The following is a 12,055-nucleotide window of genomic DNA, read 5'->3' on the forward strand; positions in this document are numbered from 1 at the left end:
ATCAGAGCCTAGTGGAGCCTAGGCTGGTAGATTGTGTGCTCCAACCCCACTAGGGGATAGCAGGGTGGGATGGAGGCTTGAACACCAGCATGGGCTCCCCAATGCTGCAGGGGGGGAACCCTGAGCCTGGGGGCCAGTTCCAGGCTAGCCCATGGGCCTTTTCCAGCCTGTGGGCCTTAGGTTCCCCACCCATCTTATTTGGTGTTTTTCATCAGTAGGTTTCAAAATGCTTTACAAAAAAGGTCAGAATCATTATCCCTGTTTTACAAAGGGGAGAACTGAGGTGCAGAGAGGTGAAGTAACTTGCTCATGCTCACCCAGAGAGCCAGAAGAAGCACCCAATGGCTCATTACACTGGGAAAGTTAGAAGACTGAATGTGCCTATCTTTGGCTTTCTCTCCAATGCACTAAGTGAGGCTTATGCCTCAATTATTGCTGATGCACCCAAGCACTAACTTGAAGAGACTTAGTTAAAAATGGTGGGGTGGAGGGTTTCAGCTCTACCGGGCAACATTACTGAAGCAGAAATACGATGCAACGTGTGTGTGGGGGGGGGGAGGGGGATTTTGGTGGCATATTTAGGGTTATTAGAACTATGGCTCATCCATAGCTTCTCCTGGCTGCAAAGAAAAGCCTGAAAAAAAATCCTCAAGTGCACCCTAAAAACCTCCAAACCCAGAAGGCAAAGCAAAGCCCCTCCCACCACCCGCACCCTTCTGTTAAAAAACATCCTGATTTTTGAAAACTTGGAATTAGCAACCTTGAGCACCCCTATGCCAGGGTCCCGCTCTGACCCCTTCCTCCTCCCACGGGCACTGGCTGCATCAGCACGCACGAGCTCCACACAACAGCTGCCCCCCCCCCCCAGTCCAGCCTTCCACACCCCTGAAAGTGCACGCGCCCGCTGCTCCCTCGGGCAGCCCCCCTCCCGCCGCGAGCCAGCGCGCTGCACGCGGGAGGGGGACAGGCTGCTCCGAGCGCGCCCCGCGCCTCCCCCAGCACAGAGCCTGCGCTTCCAGCGAGCTGGCTCCTGTTGTTATGATGAGAGCCCAGCCCCGCCCCCTCCTCGTGCGCGGCCCCGCCCCCCCCAGCTCCTCAGCGGCCCAAGCCCCGCCCTGCCTCTCACTTCGCCGGTTCCTCGCTTCGCCCCGCCTCCTCCTTTCGCAGGTCCCCGCCCCTCTTTTGTCCCCTCCCCAGACCCCGCCCCCTTTTCCTCCGGCTCCGCTCTCTCTCCCCGTCCCCGGCTGCGCCCCGCTCAGACCCCGCCCCTCTCCCGGCAGGGCCCCGCCCCCATTTCCCCAGCCACGCCCCCTCCTCGAAGTACCGCCCCTTCCGCAGGCCCCGCCCCTCCCCCCCCCCTCCTCCTCGCTACCCCCTCCCCTCCCCCCGGCCCCATCTGTTTCCCCGGCGGTGCGATGGTTACATTGTATGGAGAGGGCAGCAGCGGCGGCGGCGGCGCGAGGAGGAGGATGGGTCCGCGCGGCGGCCGCCAGCAGCAGCAGCAGCAGCAGCTCCCCCCCGTGCAGCAGGGGCAGCAGCGCCACCGCCGGCCCTAGAGACCCCCGAGCCGAGGCGCCAGCCCGGAGCCCCATGCGCAGGCGAGGGGGCAGCGCGGGGCCGGTGCTGGGGGGCTGCTGCTGAGCGGAGCGCGGGGACGGAGCGGGAGATGTGCCCGGAGGAGGACGGAGGCTGCGGCGTGGTGGGGACCGGGGGACCGGAGGGGCTGGGCGAGCTCCGCTCCTGGTGGGAAGTCCCGGCCATCGCTCACTTCTGCTCTCTCTTCCGCACCGCCTTCCGCCTGCCCGACTTCGAGATCGAGGTGAGCCCCGGCGGGGAGCGGGGACCCGGCGGGACCGCAAGCCCCCCCCCCACCCCACACACATCCCGGGCTGCCCCAGGATAGGCTCCCTCCCTGCCCGCGCCACAGCTCCACGTTCCCGGGCAGCCGCTCTGCCTGCTCCGCCTGGTCCCGGGGCTGAGAGGGAGCCGCTGCCCGAGGTCCTGGGGGGCTGGGCGGGGAGCTCCCTCGCGGTCTCTCGCTGGCTGCGGAGGGCTCAGCCCAGACCTCTGTCTGGGGGAGAGTCGCCGCCCGCTCCCCGCAGCCCGGGCTTGGCCCCTGCTTGGGGCTAAGGGATTGAATCCGGATCCTTGGCGGGGCATCCCGTACACACCAGGAAATTTCTTGAGCGGAGGCTCTGCTCCGGGAGGGTCTGGTTGGAGCCGGTCCTTGCAGCCCTTGCGGACCGGCGATGCCAAGCCCGGATCCGGATTTGAACTGCCCCCAAGTCCCGGGGTCGGGCTGGATCCCGCTTCGCTTCGGCCAGTTCTAGACAGACCCAGAGCCGCGTCTGCGGCCGGACCGCTCCCCTCCCTTTGCCACAAACTTCGGGGCGGGCTGGAGCCGGGAGCTGCCTGGGTGCCCATCTCCCCAAGGGGTAGCTGACTGATGCCAGGCATGTGGCTGCCTGCTAGCCACGAGCACCGACTCCCGCGGAGGGAGACGCGGCTTCCCCTTCACACCATCGTCGAGCGAAAGAGCCGGACTGGACCCTCCTAATCGCTCTCCTCCTCCCCACCCCCCACGCCCTCTTGTTGTGAGCGAGGCTGGTGTCCCCTCGGACTGCTGGCTTGGAGTTTGTTGTTGTGCCACCATTATCCCTGCAGGGATCTGGAAGGGGAGGGGAGCTTGGCTTCTCCCCGGCTGTGGGTGGAGGTGCCACTGCCCCGAGGCTTTGTGACAATTGAACTCAAAGCCAGAAGGGTCTGCGCTGCAGAGGCTGGTTGAGAGCTATTCCCGGCTCAAGCTGCCCCTCCGGGCGTAGCTTTCTGTGGGGAGAGGTGTTGTTCTGGAGGGTGTCATATTGAAACTCCTCCAAACGTCGGTAAATCACCTTGAGGTTTGGAACAAGTAATGGCGATGATGGTTTTTGTCCATCGGTGCGTCTGAGTATATAGCACTGCAAACTATCGAGTCAATTGCTACAGTCTTACTTACAGAAAGGGGAAAAACAGTCTCTGTTATAGAAGCCAATTGCAATGCGAATCCCCCGCTCTCCCTCACCCCACGCTCACTCTTAGGGGTTTCTAGAAACGTTTTTTGGCTAGCTCTTTACCCTTATACTCATGGACAGTCTGACTTTTCTTTCCAAATTAAGTTTCAAGTTATTTTGATGGAGTCTTTAAATTGTTGCTTTTTTAATTTGTCCAGTGCCCATAAACGTTTGAAATGCAATACCCTTTGCTTCCTTAATATTTGGTACTACCAATTAAGAATGCATATTTTTGTGTGTTTCAGAATTCATGAAATGTGGAGAATAACAAGCTCAAAATAAGGAAGGGATGGAGTAGTTGTAGGGCCCTTAGCTCTTACTTCCAAGATCATAAGCTGCTTAGACCAATGTGATTAAACCTGGGGTTTCCCATCTGTTTGTAACAGATGTAACAACTTTGGTGTTTCTCTGAGGCTTTTTCAAACTTTAAAGTGTACATCAAAAGCAGAGGTTTGCCAAGTAGCAAATATGACTTCCGAGGGTTTTGTGGGAAGGATGCAGAAGTAAAATATTGAGTAGACAGCTGGGGAAAGGGGGAGCTGTTTCTTGAAAAAGTGCAAGGGTGCATTATGGAAGTGAGCAGAAATATTAAAGTGAATGGAAAGAGCATATTAAAGAAATTGAGAGAAACCACTTGAGATCCATAAGAAACCAGGATATTTAACATCAGCAACTACCCTCACATACTGATCAATCAAATAACTGATTATCATAGCACTGGGATTTTATTATCGGCTTTGCTTTATAAAATATAGTGTTGGTGTTGGAAACTTGCACAGTGCTTTACAGAATATAAAATGTGTGCCCATCCCCAGTCACTGCCCAAAATGGTGGCTGTGATAGGAGGAGCTTGTCCTGCAGTGACCTACACACTGACTAATGTCACCTTTGGCTGTAGACATACAAGAAGACCATGGGTAGGGTTGGAGTTAGGCAGCAATGAGCATAAGATGAATAAAACTGGGTATGTTTTGTGAAATGTGGTTGCACAAGAAAGTATGCTGTATTAATTTTAAGTTGTGTTTTTGACCTCTTCTGCTAAACTGGTAAGAGTCTTCCTGCTTGGACAAATTTTTTTTCTTTTGGGGAGAGGGAAGAGAAGGTGGTGTTGTATGTTTTAACTTAATGGTGGACAATGCCTGTTTTAGTTATTTGGAATGTTGAGAAATTTTGTTGGGGTAGATCAATGCGTTAGGGAAACATTTATATTGATTATGCAACTTCCATATAATTTCTGTTGTGAGCTAAATGGAAAATTGTGAAGTCACAGTGCCACAAGAATGTTGTCTCTCTGCAATCTACTGTTTTCTAAATTGGAATAAATGTTCAGATATATAGGTATGGTTATAGCCAGTGCATTTTGGGTGGTAAATGCTGCAAACAAAGTTGGCACAGTAAGAAAATATTTTCTGTTTGCTTCTAAATGCTATATTGGCAGTCAAGGGAGAGGCACAGTAAGGCAATGAGCTATTTTTTTAAGACAGTAATTGCCTCATAACTGTGAATTCCTTTCCAGAGATGCTTAAAGTTCAACAGGATGTGCGAATTCTTAAAAGGCAAAACTCCTTGGGCAGGATGTGAATTTCTGAAGAGGGGGAATCCCTTATGCAGTGTGAAATCTTGAAAGGGGAGAAGGTCTCTCCGTGATGCAACTCCTTTGGAAAGGGAACTCCCCTCCCCCTACTATTGATGCAAAGCACTAAAGAGGTGGGCTGTGGAGGCTCTTTGGCCCAGCAGTGTGAAAGTCTTCCAAAGAACCTGAATTTACATTGATGAAAAGGCCAGCTCACCAGCATTTCAGCATAGGAGGCAATTAGCATCTGGCTTGCTTCACAAGTGAAATGAATCTGAGCCTCACATCAGTTCCTAGAACTTGCTTAGGGTGGGGAAGTTAACAACATCTGGAGAGAAATGGGGAAGAAGTTTGTCTTCACTAGAAATGCAGTAGCAACCAGTGGCTGTGCCACTATAATGCTGGGATGCTCACCACAGTTATAGACCGGGTTCTGAAGTCCCTGGAGTCACTTTCACATGATGCAGTGACTGTCTACACTGGAGGTTAGGCCAGCTAAACAACGGCTCTCAGGAGTGTGCTTGTTTCAACCTTAGAAATATTATGCATATCCCGTCAGGTTTTTCCTTGATTTTGCTGAGGACATTAAGGGATGTAAAGATGTTTATTTTGGTTTCACACCTTAATTGAAGGGGCACTGGTGAACACTTTTTCACAAAGAGATCTTTTCTTCCATGTGGTCGCAGGGCACTAGTGTTTATTTATAATCAGGTGTTATCAAAAAATAAGCAAGCAAGCAGCATCTGAAACTAAGGACTAATACAAGTTTTCTTGGCCTGACTCTGTCAGTGATGGGTATATTTTGTTGACACATGTCAGTAAAAGCCCTCTTGCTGATGGCAAGTAGATGCAATGTAAGGTTCTTTACATAAATACTGCACAGGGCTCTCAAACTTCATTGTCACACAATGCCCTTCTGATGATAATTACAACATGACCTTAGAAGGAGGAACCAGAGCCTGCCTGAGACCTGGAGCCCTGGGCTGGGGAGCCAAATCTTGAACCCCACTGCAAACCTGTAACTTGAGTCTCACCACCCAGGGCTGAAGCCCTTAGGCGTTGGCTCCAGGCAGTGAGGCTCAGGCTTCCGCTTTGTCTCTAGACCCCAGCAAGTTGAATGCCAGCCCTGGTGACCCCAATTAAAACAGGGTCACAACCCACTTTTGGGTTCTGACCCACAGTTTGAGAACTGCTGATATAGCTTAATTTGGTTCCCAAACCAGTATAAACTCTGCTGGTATAAACTCTACCACTGTAAACATTTTTATAACTGTCTACACAAAGGGGAGACTTGCAGCTTAGATGCTGCTTTAACTATTGTAATCAAGCCCTAATTCTGTGGGTTTTTTAAACTTCTTCCTTTTTTAATTGCTGGCTTTCAGTCACTTGCATTGTCAGATTTCACTAGTTCTCCTGTCACCGTAGTTTCCTGGGTAGACAAAAATCTGAATTTCTAACATGAAAGAGTTATTTTTTGTGTGTCTTTATCATAATAAAATGTAAAATCAGACACAGGCAATTTTTTCCTGTTTGGTACATCATCTTTAATTGGAGTACGGGGAAAGATGGGAGGAAGGTAGACTGATTGTGTGGATTGCTTGATCATTCTTGGAAAGTTCTTTGTGATTTTTGGTACAGTGATACAGCTGAGCTCTTTTGTTTTTCTTTTTAAATGTAAACCTCTTGCCCTGTACTTACTGAACTGAAAAGAAGTGAAGCTTCCAGATGTGGGTTGCCATAAGCAGCTGTATGTGTCAGAAACCTGGGAAGCAGATGTTTTGTTTTCTTTTTCCTGGACCATTGCGCAGGGAGAGGCTGGAGAAGGGTAGTGGGTTTATGAAGCTGGTTGGCTCAGATAAAGAAGTGCATCCATCAGGCTAGGCTCTGGGTATTGTTATGGGAAGGGCGATGTTGAACACCAAGCCCCCATGCTGGCTTCAGCAGATGCAGTTGCTTGACAAGGCACAGGGCTCCTCTTTTCAAATCTACACAGCATCACACAGCAGTGGACTCAGGAGGGGTTCAGCTACAACCAGGTCAAAAGTTCAGTGGGACATGTTTGGGTTCATGCAGAATTTTGCACGCGAGATTGTAAAATTAGGATGCTACATACTGGTTTTAAGGAACAGCTGTTATGTACAAACTTGTATTCCTCTTTAAAAATCAAATTATTTTGTAGTGTTGCGGCTGTTAAGATTCAGAGTTTGCCCTCTTCTCGAATATTAGATTAGAATAAGGGCTGACCACAAATTCCTAGTGCAGAGGTTCTCAACTGTTTTTCCGAGGCTCTCTCTTGACATAGAGAAAAGATGTTTTCTGCAATTGTACTAGCTAGCGTGAATGAAGAAAGCAACTCTTTCCCCCCCTCAAGAGGATACAGTGTGTCTCTTGCTTACCCTTCCCATTTGTAATTGCCTGTAGAAATATCCCTATGGCATCCTCTCCCAATTGTTTATGAATGAGATAAAATCTGTGTTTAACATTTTCAGCTGTATTGTCATATAGTTGAAAAACTGCAAGTTGGCCAGAATCATGTGACTTCTCAGCTGTTTTAGTTCCCTTAGCAAGTGTATGGGGCATGAACTACGTACAGTTTAAGAATCTCTGCACTGATGGGTCAAAAGGGGGTGATTTTCAAGTATGTGTTTGAAAATCCTCAAAACATTGTTAACCTCTTTTATTTGCAAAAGGGGAAAGCCACATTTTGTATATGAAATATAAATAATTTCCTGTGGGTTTTAAAGTTGCCGTGGGGCAAATTGCCTCTGATAATTTCATTATGGCTTTAAGATGCTTTTCTCCTCCTGCCTCCCAATGTAGTTCATACACTGACTGTGTTGTTACAGTCTTCTCTCCCTCTCTCCAAAAGAAAACGCACTGCTATTTTAACAGACTGTTTTTGCGTTCTGTATCTCAACATCTATCTGTTTAGTTATGCTGCCTCCCATGTGTTTAAAACTACACCTGTTTTGCTACACTAAGATTATATGGTACAGGCAGTCCCCGGGTTACATGGATCCAACTTACATCGGATCCCTACTTACAGACGGGGTGAGGCAACCCCACACTAGCTGCTTCCCCCCAGCAGACCAGGGAGACGCGAAGCTAGCGCCCTCCCAGCAGACCAGGGAGACGCGGAGCGGCTTTTCTCAGCAGACACCTCAGCTTGGGAATAAAGGACTGAGGGAAGTGAGGTGTGGGAGAATAAAACTGAGCTCTGGAGAAATGTTTGGCTAGAGTTTCCCCTAAAATATGTACCAGTTCCGACTTACATACAAATTCAACTTAAGAACAAACCTACAGTCCCTATCTTATAAGTAACCTGGGGACTGCTGTACTGTTGTTCTGTAGTGAAACTCTCACTTATATTAGTGGTTTGCACAGACACAAGGGAAAGAATATGATGTTTTTGTAGGAACTCAGCTTTTAGTTATCAGTCATTTAGTCAGCACTTGGGATTTTCACATTCACTATAATTTAGTGGAGAAAATATGCTTCAGGACCAGAACAATTTCTGCTGTTTCTCTTCCATTCCCTGTTTCTCTTCTTTTCTCTTTTGTCTTTTCGCTGTATATATCCTCTCCTGCACCAGTTCCCACCTTCTTGGACTTCACTTCCACCACCAGCCTTATTCTATTTGCAGAAGCAAAATAATTACCACTTAAAATGGTAGTGACACACATTCGGAGGGTATCTGGGGTAGGGGTGTTAAATATCAGTTAACTGAATAGTTGATAAAGCTCGTGAATTCTTATTGGTTATACAACTATTCTATAGTCCCAGGGAATGGGGCCAGCAGCCATTGTGCTCCGGCCCCACTCCCAAGAAGTCCCCTGTCTCCCTGTAACAGAAGCAGCAATATGGGGTGGCAGCAACCCCTGTCCAGGAGTGGGGAGGGGGCAAGTCTGAGCTCCCAGACCTAGCACAATCCGTAACTGAGCCAGGCTGCCTGCCTGCCTAGCTCCGAATACACTTCAAATGCAGAGCTGCAGCAGGGGTAGGTCCCAGACCTGGCACAAGCCAGGACTGAGCTGGGCTGCTGACCAGGCTGCTAAAAACATTACTGGCGGGGGGCGGGGGAGAGGGAGAGGATTTGTGTAGTCTATAGCATTAACCGATAAACCTTTGCTTATCGGTTAATCAACTATTCTATTACATCCCTAGTCTGAGATTATGAGGCTCCTCACAACCACCTGCCCATAGAAACCTTGTCTGTACCTGCCACTGATCAGCTCTCCATCTCCACCAGCCATGGACTTGCAAGATCTGCAGATTAGTAATTGGTGCACGTCAGCCTTCGAACCCTCTGAGCATCTACCTGGAGTGTTCAGACCCTGATTCACTGGATGATCACAGTATTCACAGATTCATTGCTTCTGAAGAAATAGTGCACCCCATCTTATGAGTTCCATCTCAGATCACCTCTCTGCTTAACAACACAGCACTTGTGTTTGATTTAACTATAAACATATCTATGTTTATTTAACAAAATATAGAGATTCAAGTCCTAGCAAGTTGAAATATTGGAAACAAGTTGTTACACATTAAATAAAATCATAACACACTTCCTAGAGCCTAGACTTAATTTACTCCAATGTTTTATGGAGTATTGCTCATCCAATATCTTAGCAGTGTTTTATAGCCCAGGTGGCTGTGATTCTTTTTTCATGGTCAAACAATGCTGTTCATTTGCTTCCTTGGTGAAGAATTCCATATATTTCCTTGCACCCCAAGATACACCTTTACATTCTTTTATCTTTACTCATAAATGGGACACCCTCTACCTGTTTGTTTCACCCTGTACATTTCCTCTCTCGTAGATTTCAGGACATGAAAGCTCACTTCTCAGTTATTGTTTCAAATTGTCTTTGAATTGGAACACACTTAGTTCACATTTTCATAAACATGAGAGCTAGAAACTTTTTTTTAATGAGTGCTTGAATTCTGCATAATCCAAACATACCATGCCAGTCACAAAAATACTTTTGTCAATCTAGGCTTTTGACACTTCTGGACTAAAACCTTGTTTTGGTGCACTTGAAAAGGGTGGAACTTGAAGGATAGGGTCGGGGAGTCACACTGTCAGAACAACAGGCCAGGAAGATTAATTTTAGCACTAGTGTTTTGAATGCAGGCAAGATGTTTGTCAGAAAAACTAGAGAAAGAGAGCTGCAGTAGTCGTGATGGGAGATAATGAGGGCCTCAAAAAGAACATTAGTGATATGGATAGTGAGAAAATAGTGCTTGGAGATGTTATGGAAGAAGATATAGTAAGAAGTGGGCACAATTGGGACGCACGGGTAAAGAGAGAGGGAGAGGTCAGATGACACCCAGGTAATGGAAATGAGGGATAGGAAAGAGGATGCTCTCAGCAATGATTAAGATAGCGAGAGTGAATAATTTTTGGGAGGGAAAATGAGTTCAGTTTTGATCATTTGAAAGTTAAATCGATGGCAAGACATCCAGGAAGAAATATCACAGAGGGAAACAGAGTTTTGGATCAGATTGAGGGATATGGGTCAGAAGTTGAGGTAGAATTATGAGATGGTAGAAGCTCCTTATACTGAAGTCACCTAGCCTATGGGTTTCCTATGGAATTTTAAAAGGAACATGATGACTAGTGGAAGCCCTAGTGTAGAAAAGGCTCATGGGCATTGGGTATGTAAGGTAGGGGAAGGCGCTCTCTTCATAGCTGTGCCCACACTGCACCTCCAGAAAGCCTGCCCTCTGCCCTCCTTGGGGCTGGAGAGGCTGGGCCAGCTCAGGCTGTGTGGCGCGCCCTCCTTCCTCCCTCCGTGCTCTGGGGTTAGGGGGGCTGGGGCCACATCGCACAGTGCAGCAAGCTCTGACTCCTTCCTCCCCATGGGCTGTGCTCAGCTGGGCTATGCGGCGCGCCGTCCTCCAGGATGGGAGAGGCTGCAGTGAACGCACGCCCCCGCTCCCCTCCTTCCCCGTGGTTGGAAGGGGGTGCACATGTGCGGCACACTGCCCTGCCTGCTGGGAGCAGGGAAGAGGCGGGGTCTAGCAAAAGGTGCGGGGCCTAGCAGAAGGGGGGGCTTGAGGTGGGGCTGGGGGCTTGCCTCCCCCAGGCCTGTCTTCGCTGACTGCCCATGACAAGGCTTCTGATATTTTTATTGCGATGGTGCTTAAGCTGTGTTCCTGTGGCTCCCACAGGAGCACTGGTATAACTGAGCTAGTGTTAGTCGGGGCAGGATTTTTTTAAAAAATTCATAAGTGTATAAGATGCCTTACAGAGAGAGGTGTTGAAGGAGTTGTCGAGCCCTCTCGCACATAGGGATGTTAGATATCATGTCACTGAATAGTCATGTAATTGTATGCAATCTTAGCGATTACTGCCTGTCCCCGAGTTACGAACGTGTCGACTTACAACCATTCATATTTACGACCAACCTCCCATTAAGCGCATTACTGCCTGTCCCTGAGTTATGAATGCACAATCCACGCTTACGAACAGCACGGCTGCATTTAAATGAATGTAATCCAACTTATGAACAGATCAAGTTACGACCAAGTGTTTGGTACGTAACTCGTTCATAAGTCGGGGACCGGCTGTACACAGTTATTTGATATTCCCCAGAGACGGGGCTGGCAGCCAGTGCATTCTTGGCCCCGTTCCTGGGGAGCCCCCTGCCGTCCCATGCTGTTGCCTCTGTAACAGGTCCCCATGCAGATCGGCTGCTGCCTGCTGCCCTGTGCTGCTGCCTCTGATACAGAGGCAGCAGCAGGAGGGGCATTAGCTCTTGTCTGCAGGTCCACATGATCAGGGGCTGCTGCAGTGGACCAGCCTCTGTCCAGGATGGGTCCAGGCTAGCTGTGTACTGAGGGATGCCGTGGGATGCCAGAGCAGTCTCTGTGTACAGGGACCTTAGACCCTTCACAGACAGGGGCTGCTGCTGCAGATCAGCCTCTGTCCACAGAGACTGCTTCGTGGCATCCTCCCCTGCTCCTGGCCCCGGCGCAGCAGCACTGTGGTGGGGAGGGGCAGGCGGCACAGCGGAGCTGATGTTGGGGAGAGCGGCTTTTAAACTGGCTCCCCCTAGCACCAGCATTTGCCTGCCCCCCATTCCTGCCTCTGTAGGAGGTAGTAAATGGGAGGCTGGGCGGGTTGCAGAGCTGGCATGCACGGGGAACTGGCTTGAAAGCTGGCTCTCTTCATGTATTCACTCCAGTCTGTCCCCCTCACCCTCCGTGCTACTTCCTCTTTATCAGAGGCAGCAGAGCTGGGGTGAGGAGGCAGGTATGGGGATGTAAGGCTATGTCTACACAGCTGTGTTATTTCGGAATAACTGATGTTATTCCGAAATAACATAGTGTGCATCTACACTGCCAGCATTAATTTCAAAGTAATGTAGAGCTGGAGGACTTCTTACTCCAACTCCTGTAACTCTCATTTCACGAGGAGTAAGGGAAG

General features: G+C 49.4%; 1 protein-coding gene across 3 annotated transcripts in view; it reads left to right on the forward strand.

Annotated features, from left to right (window-relative positions):
* The first annotated feature begins 1,382 nt into the window (after positions 1-1,382).
* The window catches only part of CECR2 (CECR2 histone acetyl-lysine reader), a 152,876-nt gene continuing 142,203 nt past the window's right edge, over positions 1,383-12,055 (forward strand). For 2 of the 3 annotated variants that reach the window (XM_075896768.1, XM_075896771.1), the window contains exon 1: positions 1,383-1,819. In XM_075896768.1, coding sequence (XP_075752883.1) covers positions 1,667-1,819 — 153 coding nt within the window. In that variant the 5' untranslated portion in view covers positions 1,383-1,666. The remainder of the gene's footprint in view (positions 1,820-12,055) is intronic. The other variant, XM_075896773.1, reaches the window with a different exon arrangement.

This window comes from Pelodiscus sinensis, chromosome 1 (genome assembly GCF_049634645.1).
Source record: "Pelodiscus sinensis isolate JC-2024 chromosome 1, ASM4963464v1, whole genome shotgun sequence".
In the NCBI taxonomy this organism is placed as follows: Eukaryota; Metazoa; Chordata; order Testudines; family Trionychidae; genus Pelodiscus; species Pelodiscus sinensis.